This window comes from Oenanthe melanoleuca, chromosome 17 (assembly GCF_029582105.1).
Source record: "Oenanthe melanoleuca isolate GR-GAL-2019-014 chromosome 17, OMel1.0, whole genome shotgun sequence".
Taxonomy (NCBI): Eukaryota; Metazoa; Chordata; class Aves; order Passeriformes; family Muscicapidae; genus Oenanthe; species Oenanthe melanoleuca.
Genome location: NC_079350.1, coordinates 3,585,195 through 3,603,114, shown reverse-complemented (window position 1 = coordinate 3,603,114; position 17,920 = coordinate 3,585,195). Strand labels below are relative to the sequence as shown.

The following is a 17,920-nucleotide window of genomic DNA, read 5'->3' as shown; positions in this document are numbered from 1 at the left end:
GGCCACAGAGAGGCAGAGCCTGTAACTGAGAGCTGCCCTCCCCATCAGGTCTTAACTGGCTTTGGAATTCTGGTTTCAAGTCCCCATTTTCTGGAAGCTGCAGTTTTCCAGGAGGGTCAGTGCCCTTGGCTCTGTCACACCCCGTGCCCTTGCTGTTTACTGCAGCAGGGATTTGCTTTCCCTGCACAGGGAGAGTTTCCAGCACTGCCATTCCCCTCCCAGAGCCAGGCAGGGCCCTCTGGACACTTTTAGCTGCTCCTCACGCTCCAGTGATCAGGTTCTGCCAGGAAGAGCTGTGGTGGTTCCAGGAATTGCCATCTGAGTGGAGCTGGAGCTGAGGATGAGGTGTTGGAGCACCAGGGGCTGGGGACAGCTTGTGCTGCCCACGGAGGGACAGCCAGGGCTGGCACTGCACCTGGAGCCAGCCCTGATGAGAGCTTTGGCAGAAAACATCTGATTTACCTAAATTAGCCCTTTTGTGGGGCTCTGCAGGCACTTGCTGCTGCAAGGGTTGGGAGCAGGGGGTGTCCCATCAGTCCTGATCCCCATCCCACCTCCCTGCCATGCCAGCATTCTCCACCTGCCTGAGCAAACTGGGATCACTGGGGTGGGGGATGTTCAGGGCCTCTGGTGTCCCTTCTCCCCCTCCCTCCATCTGAATATCAACATTCTCTGTGCTCCCAGTGAAACTCTGCTCTGCAGAGCTCCTCACACACACTTTTCCTGTTCCCCAGAGAAAATCCCACCTGATCTCCTTCTCCCAGTCCCTGCTCACATCTCCTTGCTGAGGGAAGAGCCCCAGCTCCTGGGAGTGGGGCTGCCCTGCCCTGGAGGGGTGCCAGCCTGTGCCCATCCATCTCTGCACGGGACAGGTGGAAATACTCCCAAGTCAGGTGCCCTGAGCTTGCCAAATCCTGGCTATTTTAAGCCTGGAGAAGGGGAGATGTTGGCCACTGAGGCACAGAGCTTTGGGCAGGGCTCAGAGGGACTGGTCTGGCACACTGCTGTCTGCTCCTCCTCTGGCATCCCACCCCTTCCCCTGCAGGCCAGGGCTGAGGTAAACACTTCTCCAGGTTGGAAACTGCTCTTTTAAGGACATGGGAAGGAAGCTGATTGTACAATCCTGCTGCTGGGATTGCAGAGGGACATGGGGAGGGCTCATCCATCCCTGTCCTGAGAGGTAAACCCTACAGACACACTTGGGGCAGCCAGCTCAGCCTTCCCCAGGCTTAAACAGGCTCTTCCAGTTCCTAATCACAAATCCACTTGAGCTGTGAGCAGTTCCTTTAAACAGGGATTTGGTGTGTTTAGGCTGACTGTCCTCCTAGAGAGCAGATGGTTTCTGTTACTGGGTAATATTTCAAAGGAAAGGGGTTTTCTCTCTTTTTTTTCCTGTAATGCCCCCTCTGGTGCTGGTTTATCGAGCTGGGAGATGCTGGTCTGCCCTTCCCCAGGCTGGAGCTGTTGGATCCATCAGTCAGGGTGATGGATATGGAGTCTCAGCACTCCCAGTTCCCATTTTGGGGCTTGCTAAAAACTATTACAGCCCTTGTGGTGGAGCAGCCAGATCCCTTCCTTTGCCTGTGAGTGATAACATCCACCCCAGGGATGGCAGGCAGGCTGCTCACCAGCCTCTGTTCCTCACTCTGCCTTTTCCAAGCTTTTCCATCTCTTTGTTTTTCTTTTTTTTTGGCAGCCCAACGACCCTGTGACAAACATCTGCCAGGCAGCAGACAAGCAGCTCTTCACCCTGGTGGAGTGGGCCAAGAGGATCCCCCACTTCTCTGAGCTGCCCCTGGATGACCAGGTCATCTTGCTCAGAGCAGGTGAGTGACATCTGTCCCCAGGAGAGCAGAATCTGAGGGACAGATTGTCCCTGAGCCTGGGACAGCTTGTACCCAAAGATTTAGGTCTGAGCAGCTTGAAAATCTTTTAATTGATTCTTGATAGACTCTGATAATTCGGTTTTTAAATAGGATTTTGAAAGCCTTCCATGGGATGTGATGCTGAATTGGATCCAAAATGTGGCCCAGCTTCATCTCTGATCCATGAGGAGCTCAGAGATGGGTGCTGGGTGATTTAAACCCAAGGAGTTAAACTCTGCCTTCCTCCCAAACCCAAGTTTGAAAGACCAAGCAGGCTCAGGCCCCCATGAAATTGCATCAAACTGAAATGTTTGATCATAATTAAAACCAGAAAGGAGAGAAAAGTACATCTCACTTCTTCTCCCACCCACCAAGATGACAATAGAACTCTCAGGGCTTACTTTAAATTTCCTGGTGCAGCAGGGGGTGCAGGAGCAGGCTTTGGGAGTGGAGAGAGTTGGCTCTAGGAAGGGTCTTCCCCTCCTGAGTGAATTCCAGCTCCTGCTGCTGTGCAAAGCTCTTGGAGGGCAAAAATCAGGAGCAGAGCTGGGGGAGGATGTGTTTGAGGCATGAAGCTGTTTGTGAGCCAGAGACTTGGAAGTCTTTGGTGCTTTTAAAGTTCCTTTTATTTCCCCCAAATTCACTTTTGTCCAGGTCCTGCACCTCCCAGGGTGGCTCCTGCAGCCCCTGGGTGAAGCTGCTCCATGGATTTTGCCAGGGCTGGCTCTGAGCCCTTTGGAACATCCAAAGAATGGGTTTGAGGAGGATTTTTAGAGCCTCTTGTGAGAGTGGGTGAGCAGGGAAACCTCTCTGTAGGGATTTTTGAGGGCTGGATTGAGACAGAGCTCTGCCTTTCCCTTTTGGGAAGTGGAGCCCAAACCCAGCATGGCAGTTCCAGGATTTCCTCCCTCTTTAGCAGGCTGGAAACAGAGAATTCCTGACCTGTGCTCTCTGTTTGTGGCTCACTCCACACTCGTGGGCAGAGGAGAGGGCTGCAAACCCCATCACATCCCAGATTTGGTGAGGCTGCTGAGCACCTGGAGCAGCTCCCTGCTCCCAACATCCCTGCCAGAGCCTCAGATAACCTTCCCCAAGCCTCCAACCAGTGCCTCAATGTATTATTGAGTGGCCTGCTGAGAACAGCTGCCCATGAAATATTGAAGCATTAAAATCCAGCTAAGAGCCTCAGTCAGGCATCCTGGGAGGCAAAACAAGTGGAGCACACAGCTCTGGATGGGCTGGCAGCAGCTTTCCTCAAGCCCTGAATCATTTAAAAATACTCCCTCTCTGAGCTGCCTTGGGAGGGAAGGGAACCTGGCTTTGTGTGCTTTCCACTGGTTTTCTTGTTTCCAAGCTGAGCCAGGAATAACCTGATGTTTTCTCAGCCTGGCAGAGGATGCTGAGTGTTCCATCCCTGCAGCTGCAGCTGCTTTTGTGGGCTGCTGGGAACCTGGCAGGCAGCTGGGCTGGCACCATGGCCACTGCTCTGCCAGAGTGTCCCAGAGCATCCCTGGAGGCTGCAGCCACCCTGTGGGCTGGAGAGGAGTCACAGGAGTCACAGGATTCTGCTCTGCCACCCCTGAGCTTGGGCTGGAGTGCACAGCTCTCAGGGTGGATTTGGTTGGTCTCTAATTCCATTCGCTGCCTGTGGTTATAGAAAGTTTTTCCTGCTTGCTCTGTCTTGGCAGCTCATTGGGGATGTTCTGGTGAAAGCCAAGGTAGGAAAATCTTCCCCATTTCAGCTGAAACAATCCCAGCTCTACATGGGAATAATGCAGATGAAGGATGGTTTCTCTTGGCTGTGGAGCTGCTGTGGGGCAGTGTGGGACAAATTCCCATGGATCTGGCTCTGGGAGTCCCTCTTCCTCCCTGGAACAAGGTTTCTGCAGGCTCCTTCTCCTCCTTCCTCCTTGGGTTTCACCGTGTTGCAATCCCTGTGAAAGTGCCAGGCCTCACCCAGTAAATAGCCAAAGAAATGTTCCCCTGGCTGGGGTGGAAACCTCTTGTGGCCACTTAGGAAAGAGTGAACTTTATTCTTGTCAACATTTCTGATGGCACAGCCCACAGCTGCAGCAGAAGGTAAACACAGCACACATGGGCCTTGTGTTTGTTGCAGGCAGTGAGATGTGTTCTTGTGGCAGGACAGGTACAGGACAGTGTGCTGCTTTTCCAGCCTGGGAGAAAAAACCCAAAATCCAAAAATCCTGAAGTTTCTGGACCAGAACTCCAGAACATGCTCAGGGGTGTTGCAGAAAACCCCATCTTGTTTTACTGAAAATGGCTGAAAGTCACTCAGATTTCCACCCTTCAAGCTGGGCAGCGTTTCCTCTGGTTGGGGCTTTGTTTCAGGAATCCTTGAGCTCAGCCTGTGATGGATTTAGGAACTGAAGAGGTGTTGGGTTGGGAAGGGGAGCTGGAAAACGTGGAGGTCACATCTCCTTCCCTTCCCTGTAGGTCTGGGCTCAGAGGATGTCCTTCCTCTACCCCAGAGCAGGCAGTGAGACTAAGATGTGTTTTCCAGGACGTGGCACTGTGCAGAGAACAGCCCCAATCCCTCCCAGAGCCTTCATGGCACAGACAACAACCCACAGATAAAGGCAGAGATGTCTTGGTGCCTTTGGCAGGGCCCAGGGCTGAGCTTGTGTGGCCTGAGGAGGAGCCTGATGGGCTGGTAGGGCTGGAGCAGCTGAGGGCAGAGGGAGCTCAGGGCTGCACACCCTCTGCTCCAGGCAGGGCTGTTTGCTCAGTCTCTGCACGGCTTGGAGAGGAAGCTGCTCCCTTTACCAGCTGGATTTTTACTGCTTGGCTTCTTGATGGTTTTTTCCTTCCCTGACATGCAGGAAAAAGCTGGCTGCCCCTTCCTGCCCCATTCCCATTCTCCTGCAGCAGAAGCAGTTTCCTCCCCCTTGCAGGGAGCTGATTCCCCAGCTCCCTGAGCATCCCTGGCTCTGACTGCAGCTGGGTGGTCTCTCCCCCCCAGGCTGGAACGAGCTGCTGATCGCCTCCTTCTCGCACCGCTCCATCGCCGTCAAGGACGGGATCCTGCTGGCCACGGGGCTGCACGTGCACAGGAACAGCGCCCACAGCGCCGGCGTGGGGGCCATCTTCGACAGGTGGGACAGAGAGAGAGAGGGGCTGCTCCTCTGGGCGGCCTGGGGGGATGGACTGCTCCTCTGAGCTGCTTGGGGAGAGGGGGCTGCTCCTCTGAGCTGCTTGGGGGGATGGACTGCTCCTCTGAGCTGCTTGGGGAGAGGGGGCTGCTCCTCTGGGCGGCCTGGGGGGATGGACTGCTCCTTTGAGCTGCTTGGGGGAATGGGGGCTGCTCCTCTGAGCTGCTTGGGGAGAGGGGGCTGCTCCTCTGGGCGGCCTGGGGAGAGGGGGCTGCTCCTCTGGGCGGCCTGGGGAGGGGGGCTGTTCCTCTGAGCTGCTTGGGGAGGGGGGGCTGCTCCTCTGAGCTGCTTGGGGGAATGGGGGCTGCTCCTCTGAGTGGCTTGGGGAGGGGGGGCTGCATCTAAGAGCTGCTTGGGGGAATGGGATTGCTCCTCTGAGCTGCTTGGGGGAATGGGGGCTGCTCCTCTGAGCTGCTTGGGGAGGGGGGGCTGCTCCTCTGGGTGGCCTGGGGAGAGGGGGCTGCTCCTCTGAGCTGCTTGGGGGGGTGGGACTGCATCTAAGAGCTGCTTGGGGGAATGGGATTGCTCCTCTGAGCTGCTTGGGGAGAGGGGGCTGCTCCTCTGAGCTGCTTGGGGAGAGGGGGCTGCTCCTCTGGGCGGCTTGGGGGAATGGGACTGCATCTAAGAGCTGCTTGGGGGAATGGGGGCTGCTCCTCTGAGCTGCTTGGGGGGCTGGGACTGCTCCTCTGAGCTGCTTGGGGGGCTGGGACTGCACCTCTGAGCTGCTTGGAGAGGGGGGCTGCACCTCTGAGCTGCTTGGGGAAATGGGACTGCATCTCCAGCCTCCTTGGAGGGGTGGGACTGCACCTCAGAGCTGCTTGGATGGGTGGGATTGCACCTCAGAGCTGTTTGGAGAGGGGGGCTGCACCTCTGAGCTGCTTGGATGGGTGGGATTGCATCTCAGAGTTGTTTGGGGGGATGGGACTGCATCTCCAGCCTCCTTGGAGGGGTGGGATTGCATCTCAAAGCTGCTTGGATGGATGAGATCACATCTCAAATCTCTTTGGAGAGGTGGGATTGCATCTCAGAGTTCCTTGGATGGAAGAGATCACATCTCAAATCTCCTTGGATGGGTGGGATTGCATCTCCAGCCTCCTTGGATGGGTGGGATTGCATCTCAGAGCTCCTTGGAGGGGTAGGATTGGATCTCAGACATCCTTGGAAAGGTGGGATTCCATCTCCAAAGTCCTTGCAGGGCTGGGATTGCATCTCCAGCCTCCTTGGATGGGTGGGATTGCACCTCAGACCTTGTCACTGTGGGGCTGGGTGTGACATACACAATGCCACACTACATTTCAGGGGGCTAAACTCCATTCATTACAACTGCATGTTGTCTTTTGTACCCTCTGCAAAGTTTACACTTTGTTCATTGCTTACAATAGACCAACATAACATTCATTGGTGTAAAAACCCTCTATACCTCTGTTTTACACAAGACTTTTCTAAAAATACTTTTCCCAGCTGCAGGTCTCTTCTTCTCTTCTCTCTTCTCTTCTCTTCTCTTCTCTTCTCTTCTCTTCTCTTCTCTTCTCTTCTCTTCTCTTCTCTTCTCTTCTCTTCTCTTCTCTTCTCTTCTCTTCTCTTCTCTTCTCTTCTCTTCTCTTCTCTTCTCTTCTCTTCTCTTCTCTTCTCTTCTCTTCTCTTCTCTTCTCTCCAGGCCAACAGCCTCAATCATGTTCCTTTCAGAACTGACCCTTACTCCTGAGCCCTCTCTGGCTCTCAGGCCAGCTAATCCTCCCCACAATTCCTCCTTACCTGGACATCCCCATCCTTGTCTCCACCCCAAACTGCCTCTTGAGGGGTCAGAGGAGCCTGGGATGAGGGAATCCATCCATGAAAACCCAGCAGCAAACCCATCCTGTGGAGGCTGCACAAATCCCAGACTGGGAGGATCACAGCCACGGGCTCCAGGTGCCTCCTGACCTTACAGGGAGGCCACTCCTTGCTTCCTTTTCATCTTTAATTGGACCAAGACACATTTTATTTGTGGAGAGGCCCCAGTGATACTCAGCAGGTTCCAAGGTGTGTCCTTCACTCCCAGCCTTTGGGGAGGTGTTTAAAGCCAGGCTTGCAGGGTGTTTGACCCCCAGTGTGACTCCAGGCACTGCTGAAATGCTGATTCCCCTCCCTGAGACTCATCCTGAGTTGAGACCAAATCACCTTTGCTGCTCTGCTCTGTGAGGAAATTGTTCTTCAGACCTGGGTGACATCATTTGTTCCTGTGAGGTCATAAGTGCAAGATCATGGCTTTGCTGCAGGATCTAACATGAAAAACTGAGCAATCAGTGGAAAATATTTCAAGACTGACACCTGCAGTAAGAGCAAAGGGAGCAATAAAAATTACCAGCAGAGGAAATGACTTTTAGATACCTGTTGGGGTGGCTTTTTATTGTTATTTTTTATTTTTAGGCAGCTTTCTCAGGTGCCAGAGCCTCCTGGAGAATGGATGGAGGCGGTTTTATGGTCCCTGCTGTATCTCACAGGAACTATTGATGTTCCTAATGAGCTCTTTTTGATGGGGGAGGAAAATGAGGCCACATCCTCAGCTGGTACAGGCCAGCACCATCCCAGCTTCGTTAAATGTGACCAGAGCTTCTCACTCTGCCTCTGACACCTGGGGCTTTTCATCCCTTTATTTAATTTTATTTTTTGTGCTGACTCTGTGCTTTCTGTGTCCTTTTTGCAGAGTACTGACAGAGCTGGTGTCCAAAATGAGGGACATGCTGATGGACAAGACAGAGCTGGGCTGCCTGCGAGCCATCGTCCTCTTCAACCCTGGTGTGTGCCTGCCTCTGCTCTGCTGGCCCCTCCTGCCTGCTCCTCTCTGCTTCTCCTCATTTTCTTCCCCAAAAAAACCCCATTGGAAAAAAAAAAAAATAGCCAGATGCTGAGGATAGGGCAGGAAGGGAGGCAGGGGTGAAAATTGGTTTGGTTTGGAAAAGACCTTAAAGCTCATCTTGTTCCAAACCTCCTGCCATGAGCAGGGACACGTCCCACTGTCCCAGGGTGCTCCACCCAACCTGGCCCTGGACATTTCCAGGGATCCAGGGGCAGCCACAGCTTCTCTGGGCAACCTGTCCCCACCCTCACAGGGAAGAATTTCTGCCCAAAATCCAATCTTACCCTATTCTTTTTCAGTTTACAGCCATCCCCCCTTGTCCTGTCAGCTCTCCCCCTTTTAGAGTGGCTGTGAAAAGGAAGTTCAGGTGCTTGAGGGAGCTGTCCCTGAACTGGAGCAAAGTGGAATCTTGATGTTGTTGAAGAGAAAAATGTGGATTAGAGCAACACCAGAGCATGGAGATTATTGTCTCTGCTTCCCAACCTCGTCATCCAAGGGCTTTTATTTCCTGCATTTCTGGAAAAGCCCTTTGCAGACCTGGAGAGGCTGAAAGAGATGAAATGTGCTCGTAAAATACACAAAACCTTCAATTTTTGGCCACTAGTTTCACAGACTCTGGAAGGGTCACGCTGCTCCCTTTTCCCCCTCAGCCCCAGCTGCCCAAGGGAAGAAGAAGATTCAGTGCCAGGGTTTTTCTCCAGCATTCAGTGCAGCAGGAGCAGCCTCACATACCTGCACAGCTCTCTGGAGGGCATTTCAGAGTGGATCAGAGCAAAAGCAGATGGCAGCCAAGGCCAAACCTCCCCATCACCTCCCTGCCCTCACCCAGCACAGTTTGTGCCCAGGCACAGCTCCTTGCCTGGATTTTCCCACCACAGCCAGGCCAGCCTGTTCCAGCAGGCTTTATTACAGTTTCTTGGGTTTGTTTTTCTTCTTGACCAGTTTTTTGGGTTTGTTTTTTTAGTTCCAACCCCCCACTTCCTTGTAATCAGCAGTAATTTATTGTCTGTAATTTGGGATTAGCCATATATGGCCAAAGAAGGGGAATCTGGAGAGGTTCCCGTGGCACATGAGCTTGGGATATTGATTTCTGTCCATTTCTGCTAAAAAAAATCCTGGGGGCTGTGCCAGAGCAGGGGCTTCTCCACAGCCCAGGGCTGGAGGGGGAATCAAACCCTTTAAAATGAGGGTCTGGGACCACTGGGATGAGCCAAAACATTTTGGGGTTGAGGTGTGAGGTGAGGAAAACTCTGTAGTGGCAGGGTGAAGCTGTGAGGCTGCACCCACATTTTGGTGGGGCTGGAAGAGGTGGAGGGAGTGCACAGAGGGGTTCCTGGGAAGCCTGGAGGTGTTCATGGGAGGTTTTTGTGTTGCCTTTCAGACTCCAAGGGGCTGTCGAACCCGGCGGAGGTGGAGGCGCTGCGGGAGAAGGTGTACGCGTCGCTAGAGGCTTACTGCAAACACAAATACCCCGACCAGCCCGGCAGGTGAGCTCCCTGTGCCCCCCTGAACCCTGCCCCAGCCTGCCCCAGCCTGCCCCAGCCTCCTGGCTTTTTCAAATGTAAACCCCCTCCCTCCGAATTATTCTGATTTTGAAATTAAGGGGCTCTCAGGCAAAGTTATGGGAATTAGCAATAACAGTTCTTTACTAGGAAAATTAAAATAGCAATGCAGTATTACACAGAACAATCCCAGCCCTGCCAGAGTCAGAATCCAAGCTGACACCCGTCAGTCAGTCAGGGTGTTGGCACAGTCCCATTCAATGGTGGCTGCATCCTCCTGCAGGGGCAGATGTGGTTCAGCTGGAGCAGTGCTCCTGGAGAAGGTGCAGTTTCCTCTGAAGCTCCAGGGATGATGTGCAAAGGTCTGGCTTTCCTCTGGGATCCAGTGGAAAGAAGGTTCCTTGGTGTCCCAAATGTCAGTTTTTATCTGGGTAGGAAAGGCTTGGCTCCTCCCCTGGCTGGAGCATCTCCCATGGGATGATGGAATTTTATCAGTCATGCCCTGGGACTCAGTGGCCATGAACAGGAGATATCTCCTGGAGGGAGGATGGGCTGTGGGAAGATAAAGATGATTGCCCAGCTGGTTTAAAGATGGCCCATGAGCAGAGAATGTGTGCCAGGAGATCAGGGTCACTGCCCCAGCTGGGTTAACAGATGGGACAGAATTCACACTTCTGGCCACATCAACCAGCACACCTTGGCTCCTGTCTCTGCTGGGATCTCTCTCTCCAGTGACTCCCTGTGGATAAACCTCTCATTTCTACCCTCTCCAGCTGTCAGCATCCCTAAAAAAACTTTAAAAAGCTCTTGATTCCCTTGCCAGGAAATCCAGCAAGGTGGGCAGGGCTGAGGAGCCCCAGCTCCCCCAGCCCCAGCAGTGGGATGAGCACATGTGGGAGTGGGGAGGGCTCATTTCCCTTCTGCAAACCACGGCAGAAATGGGACTCACATGGAGTTAATTTTCGGTGGCAGAGGAGCATCATTGCTGGGAAGTGAAAGCCTCAATTGATGCTCTTTTTCTCCCCTCCCTGCCTCCCCCAATCCAGCTGGGAATGGGAGGGGGAATCAGGAATGTGTTCCTGGACCGCTCCCGAGCTGAGTGGGCGCGTTCTCCCAGTCACAGCCTGGAGCTGGCAGCTGCCAGTTGAGTTCCTGACAGCTTCTTGGGAAACCAGGCAAAGCACTGGGAGCTGCTACTGGTGTGTGAATGGTGGGGGAAAACAGCCCAGGCAACTGGGATTTGCATCTCACCTGCATTCCTGGCCTTGTGTGGATGGTTAAATCAAAAGGATGCTTTCACAGCAGGGCAGAGCGTGCCTCAGAAGTGATGCTGGGTTTGTTTTTTCTCCCTCTTTGGGTCCCAGAGTGCTGGCAGATGAAGAAAGGTGTGTTGTGAAGGGATTTCTGGGGTGTTCCTGTTGGTTGGAGGCAGGCAGGGTGAGGGTGGGGGGTGTGTTTGGTTTGTGGGGAGCAGGGATTGAGGGATGAGCGCCGGGCGCAGGGCAGGGCTCTCACCTCTCCTCTCCCAGGGGCTTTGTGTGCACCCCAAGCTGCCTCCTGTTCCAGAAAGCTTCATTAAATCACATTTCTGGAGCAAATGCAGAGTCTGAGCCTGGACTTTGGCTGCTGTGGTGTTGCAGAGGAGCTGTTCTGGCCTTGGCAATCACAGCCAGCAGCTCTCCTGGATTATTCCCCTGCTGGGGTGAGCTCTTTGCACACTGAGCAGGGTCTGCAGCCCTGGCACACACAGGGGGTGGCACAGGGACACACAGGGGGTGGCACAGGGACAGCCCTGCTCCCCAAACCCCCACCCACCATCCCTGACCCACAGACACTGAGCCAGCAGCCCACAGCCCTTCCCCAGGGCTCTGCCTCAACGCTCACTGCTCTTGGAGTGTTTTAAATCCAGCAGCTGCCCCAGGGGCTCTGGGATTTAATCCCTCCCTGGCTTCGAGTGACCTTGTGCTGGGAACCTTCTTGTGTGATGTTCACACCCTCCCTTGGAGTTCTGCACGCTCAGGGATGTCCTGGGAGCTGTGCCTGGGTCCTGCTGCCCTCCCTGCATCCCTCAGAGCTGCAGGGTGTCTCAGAGGGGAACCCATGGCCCAAGAACTCCCCAAAATTCCCAAAAAACTGGGCATCCTCATGGTGTGATCACAGCTGGGGCTGCAAGCAAGTTCTGCCTGTGCTTGAGCTGCGTGCTGTGGGATTTCTGGAATTCTGGAATTCTGGAATTCCCACCTTCTCAGGTGTGGGGCTTCCTCCAAATCCCCACCCAGCAGTGCCCTGTGAGCAGGAAAAGGGGAATTTTTCTGCAGAGAGAGGCATCCCCAGGGCAGAGGCAGCCCAGCAGAATCAGCAGCCAGGGCTCCTCTGCCCTGCTCAGGGCTGGTTATGTCACAGTTAAACACATCCCAGGGCTGCAGCCATCATCTGGTTTGGTTTAAAGTCAAACTTCCTGAATGGGATGGTAGGACTGATTTGTTTTTCCTGGCTCTGCTCCCACCCTTCTCGCTGGCTCAGCAGAAAAAAAAAAAAATTAAAAAAAAAATAAAAATAAAAAAAAAAAAAAAAAAAAAAAAAAAGGGAGAGAGGGAATTGTGCATGCATGTAGAATTTCTCTGTGTTTTCTGCAAGCTCCTGCCTCTCCAGCAGCCCCAAAGAACTTTTAGACAGTAAATTAATATGATTTATTCATGCAGAATTCATATGATCTATTTATTTTATGCAGAAGCTGATTTATTGTTTCCTTTTAATTTTACTTATACATTTTAAAATTATTGTTACTCATTATTTGATTGGTGCCTTTATTTTCTTTATGTGTCTTGCCTGAGCTTTGCAGGTTAAGATGGTTGCAGTTTAGAGCATCACCTGGGTTATTTAATTTTGGTATTTTATTTTTTAGGGTTTTTTCTGTTTTAATTTAATTTAATTTCTGTTTTACAAACATTGGTTTAAACTAAGAAATGTGTAGAAAAATAGGTAAATATGGAGAAAAAGGGGTAAATATGTAGAAAAAAGGGGTAAATATGGAGATAAACAGGTAAATATATAGAAAAACAGGTAAATATGTAGAAAAACAGGTAAATACATAGAAAAGGAGCTAAATATGTAGAAAAACATGTAAGTATATAGAAAAAACAGAAATATGGAGAAAATGGGTAAATATGTAGAAAAAACAGGTAAATATGGGGAAAAAGAGGTAAATATGTAGAAAAAGATGTAAATATGTAGAAAAAACAGGTAAATATGTAGAAAAAAACAGGTAAATCTGGAGAAAAAGAGGTAAATATGTAGAAAAAACAGGTAAATATGGAGAAAAAAACAGAAATATGGAGAAAAAACAGAAATATGGAGAAAAACATGTAAATATGTAGAAAAAACAGGTAAATATGTAAAAAAAACCAAGTAAATATGGAGAAAAATGGGTAAATATGGAGAAAAAACAGGTAAATGTATAGAAAAACAGGTAAATATAGAAAATGTAGAAAAAGAAGTAAATATGCAGGAAAACAGCTAAATATATAGAAAAAAGATACATATATACATTATATTTATATATATATAAAACCAGGTAAGTATATATCAAAGCAGGTAAATATATATCAAAGCAGGTAAATATATATAAAGGCAGGTAAATATAGAAAATGTAGAAAAAGAAGTAAATATGCAGGCAAACAGCTAAATATATAGAAAAAAGATACATATATATATAAAAGCAGGTAAATATATATCAAAGCAGGTAAATATATATAAAAGCAGGTAAATATAGAAAATGTAGAAAAAGAAGTAAATATGCAGGCAAACAGCTAAATATATAGAAAAAAGGTACATATATACATACATATATATATATATATATATATACATATATATATACACACACATATATATATATTTATTTTTATCTATTTATATGTATGTGTATATATATATTTATATATATTTATATATATTTATATATATTTATATATATTTATATTTATATTTATATTTATATTTATATTTATATTTATATTTATATTTATATTTATATTATATTATATTATATTTATATTATATATATAAAAGCAGGTAAGTATGATGTGGCTGGTGCTCTTGATGCAGATTATGACCCAGCCAGGATTCCATAGCAGCCCCATGGCAGGGGCAGTGTGTGACCCCAGGTTTGGGGGTTCGGGGAGGAGCAGGGCTGCACCGGGGGTGTCTGACCGCGCCCCCCCTGTGCCCCCCCAGGTTTGCCAAGCTGCTGCTGCGCCTGCCAGCCCTGCGGTCCATCGGCCTGAAATGCCTGGAGCATCTTTTCTTCTTCAAGCTAATAGGCGACACGCCCATCGACACCTTCCTGATGGAAATGCTGGAAGCGCCGCACCAAATGACTTAAAGAGAACTCGGCTGGGTCAGTCCCTCGCCCGGGGGGGCTTCTCCTCTGCTTTCCTCGTCCCTCCCTGCTCCCCCCCAGCGCTGGAGGCGCCGTCTGCTGCGGGGGACCCCCGTCCGTGCCCACCCTGTGCCCCCCTGTCCGTTCGCTGTCACTGCTGCGTCTCCAGAGCTGCTGCCCCTGTGCTACTTGTAGAGAAGTGGGAGCGGAGAGAGCTTTGCCAACCCCCCTGCCCCCGCCGTGCCATGAGGTTTGGGATGAGCCCTCCCCCAGCCCTCCCCTGGGGACAAGGACGGTGCCAGCCCTCGGGCCACTGGGGTTTGGACAGCCCAGGGGAGTGGTTGGACTCTGCCGGATTGCAGCTGGGCTATTTTCAGAGGATGGAGTTGGTTTTTGTTGGTTTTGTTTTTTTTTTTTTTTTTTTTGAAAAAGAGAAGAAGAAGACAAAAAAAAAAAAAAAAAAAAAAAATGGAAAAAATTCTATTTTTGGTTTCTAACTATTCTTAGTAGTCTCGGTAGTTACTTTGTGGGGGGAGAGGCTGTGCCCTGTGGATGAGTCACAGAGCCTTTCCTTCCACCTCAGAGCAGAGGATTTGGGATTGAGCTGAACCCCCATAACAGGGCACAGGAAAAGCCCTTTGGCCACCCCACAGTGCCCATGTGGCCGTGAGCCAGCTGCAGCACTTGCTCTAAGGCTGCCAGGGCCTCCCCATGGCCCTTCCCCAGCCCTCTGCACAGCATCCCAGAATATCCCAGTATGTCCCAGTCTGCCCCCACTCCAAGGTTTCGGCTCACCCAGGAGCTGCTCCTGTTCTTTCAGCCCTGCAAAACACTGCAAGGCACCAATTAGTGGGAGTGCTCGGCCTGGCTGGTTAATTACTGTTAATTAGTGGTGGAGCAGGAACAGGGCTCCCCCTGCCCTGATCTCCCCGTGGGGTGGGATGTGGCAGCACCATCCCTGTCCCCTCTGAGAGCACCAAAAGCACCTTGGCTTTTGCACAGCCCTCCCTTGAGTCTTGGGGTGAGAGCAGGGAGCTGGAGAGGATTTTGGGGACTGGGGACACGGGGATGTGCCCTTGCTGTGTGGGATGGAGTGTGTGTGACCAGAGTCGGCAAGGGGACAGTCCCACTCCACCTCTTCAAAAACATGAATTGGAGAGAAGACAAAGCAGAGGGAGTGGGGAGGGATGTTGGGCAGGGTTTTCCCACCCTGTGCTGGGAGCTGAGTGCCTGTGCCCCACCACTCCATGTCCTCTGGGCTTTAAAAAGAGAAGGATGAAATCCCAAAGATCCTCTTCTTGCTCCCCGTGGCTGAAAACTCCTTTGCTGCTGGAGGGGGTGGAGCAGCACCCACCACCTCCCATCTCTATTTTCTCTTTGCCACCCTCCTGTTGCCATCCCAGCTGGCAGCTCAGTGCCCAGCTCCATCCCCTGCAGCTCGAGAGTCAAAAACCCCTCGGGATCTCAGGTGTGACTCCCCTGGGGCTGGCTGAAATCAGCAGAGGCAGGCACAGCCTTGGCTCTGTTTCCCCAGCAGCCTGCAAGCCGCCGAAAATATTATTAAACAGCTTCACCCTGCAAGAATTTGCCAAGAAAACGAGGCAGGAGGAGTGAAATCTGGCAAGGGTGGCAGGAAACATGAGCAGGCTGTTCCCTGGCAGCAGGAGGCTGGCACAGCCCCAGGGAGGTGGCAGATCCCAGAGCCCCCAGCCCCAGCTCAGCTCCCCCAGCAGGAGGGAGCCTGGGGTGGGCTTGGCACAGAGGAAAAGTTTTGGGGGAGATGGTGGATGTTGCACTGGGATAAACCTGCTGGTCTGTGGTGGGTGGAGCCACTTTTATTCCTGGGAAGGGGCTTTTGGGTGCTGTGGTGGCTGCGGGGTGGCACAGTGGGAGATCCCATTGATCCCATCCCATCCCTGTATCCCATCCCATCCCATCCCATCCCATCCCATCCCATCCCATCCCATCCCATCCCATCCCATCCCATCCCATCCCATCCCATCCCATCCCATCCCATCCCATCCCATCCCATCCCATCCCATCCCATTTCCATCTCATCCCATCCTGTTCCATTCCAATGTTATTTCATCTCATCCCATCCCTTTCCATCCTGTCATGTTCCATTATCTTCCATCCCCTTTTTTTCCCTCATCTGTCCCCATTTCCATCCATCCCATTGATCCCATCCCATTGATCCCATCCCAATCCCATCCCATCCCATCCCATCCCATCCCATCCCATCCCATCCCACTCCCATCGATCCCATTGAATCCCATTGAATCCCATTGATCCCATCCCATCCCATCCCATCCCATCCCATCCCATCCCATCCCATCCCATCCCAATCCCATCCCATCCCATCCCATTGATCCCATTGATCCCATCCCATTATCCCATCCCATTGATCCCATCCCATCCCAAGGGGAGGCTCTGCACACCCCAGGCTCCCTGTCAGGATCTCCCCTGTGCCTCAGTTTCCCTGCTGGAGCAGCACAGCCTCAATCCATGCCCGTGCTGGAGGGATTTTTGTCCTGGGATTTCATTTTTCAGCTGCTGGAAGGGAGTTTGGATTCCCAGAGCCCGGCCCAGCCCCTCCATCCTCATCCCAGCCCTGCCCTGGGCAGGAGCAGCTTTTGTGTGTCCAGAAGAGCCAGAGCAGCCTTAAAGCAACGAGCTTTGCATGGGTTGCAGTTTTTCCTTTGTGCTCTTTTCACTTTGGGCTTTTTGTTGTCGTTGTTGTTGTCATCCTGACAGGGCTGAGTGTGGCAGGTGAGCTCAGGTGGCTGCAGGGAAGCAAAAGGCACATTAGTGATGTGGATTTAACCAGCTCTCAGTACTCCTGCAAAAAAATCTGCCTGGATTCGGGTGATCTGTTTGTGATGCTCATTAATTCCTTTTTGTTGGTGGGACAATCTTTAATTTTCTAAAGATAGCACAAAGATCAGCCTTTCAGCACCCCCTCTCTGCGTGTTCCACCCACCCCAGCCCCAATCCTGAGCTTCCCTGGGCACTGGGGATGCCCAGGAGGGGCTCAGGGGATGTGGGGAGCGCTGAGCCTGGGCTGCTGATCCCAAAAATCCAAATTCCGTTCTGGAGAGCTGTGCTGTGCCCATCAGCAGGGGCTGGCCTGGATGTGTGTGTGTCCATGTATGTACTGTAGATATCAACACTGTATAATACCCACTCACATATACACATAGAGAACTGTAGCAATTACAGACTTTTCCTGGCTTTTTGTGGTTTAAGTCGATTTTTTCCTGGTTTTTTTTTGTTAATTTGTTTTTTTTTTCCCCTTCTCCTTGCTTTTTCCCCCCCTTGTTTTGCTCCCATTGTATCTGAATCCCTTTCCAAATTGGCAGATGCCAAATCTGGATTTTTATTCCTCGAGACAAAGGAACTGCATCTATTTTAAGATGCCTTTTTGTTTTGTTTTTCTTCTTTTTGTTTTGTTTCTCTTCTTTTTGTTTTCCTTCTTTTCTTTTGCTTTTCTTCTTTTCTTTTGTTTTTCTTCTTTTGGTTTTTTTTTTTTTTTCCTTTCTTTTAAGCAGGTGGTTTGGAGTAAAAGAATAGCTTTAGCAATTCCCAATACTTAGTGATGGATGCCTTGGCTATGGGATACATAGATTAAAAAAAAAAAAGACATTAAAATTTAGAATGACAAAAAAAAAAAAAAAAGAGAAAAGATAAGGAAAAAAAATATCTAAAGCATCAATAAAGTTAAAATCTATTTTTGTACAAATGTAATTTTATCCCTTACTGTATCCTCAGATATTTTCTTTCCTGGATTGTTTTGTTTCTTCTACAGAGATTGTTATAAACTCTCTCTATTTTTTCTCTCTTTCTCTCTGTAAATGTTCAGCCACAGGGATCTGGAGAAGAGGGAGAAACTTCTGACCGTGTTTTAAAGGCTTTATATGAAATCTCTTTTGAAATAATTTTTTTGAATGAACTTTTTATTTTTTGTTTTTTTTTTTTTTTCCCCCCACTTCCAAAATCTTTTTTGGGGATGGGAGAGGGGTGGGAGGGAGGGGGAGGGCTGGTCTGGGGGTGTCTTTTGTCACGTATTTCTGGCGTTCCTGCAGGTCTGTTTTACTGTGAAATCACTACCGTATATTATTATTCACTTCAGAAACAACAGAAAAGGTTAAAAAAAAACAAAACAG

At 50.5% G+C, this 17,920-nt stretch overlaps 1 protein-coding gene across 1 annotated transcript in view; it reads left to right on the top strand.

Moving 5' to 3' along the window:
- The window catches only part of RXRA (retinoid X receptor alpha), a 102,900-nt gene extending 88,725 nt beyond the window's left edge, over positions 1-14,175 (top strand). Inside the window, exons 6-10 of the mRNA XM_056504860.1 lie at positions 1,697-1,826; positions 4,846-4,978; positions 7,722-7,813; positions 9,256-9,361; positions 13,613-14,175. Coding sequence (XP_056360835.1) covers positions 1,697-1,826; positions 4,846-4,978; positions 7,722-7,813; positions 9,256-9,361; positions 13,613-13,760 — 609 coding nt within the window. The 3' untranslated portion in view covers positions 13,761-14,175. The remainder of the gene's footprint in view (positions 1-1,696; positions 1,827-4,845; positions 4,979-7,721; positions 7,814-9,255; positions 9,362-13,612) is intronic.
- The last annotated feature ends 3,745 nt before the right edge of the window (positions 14,176-17,920 follow it).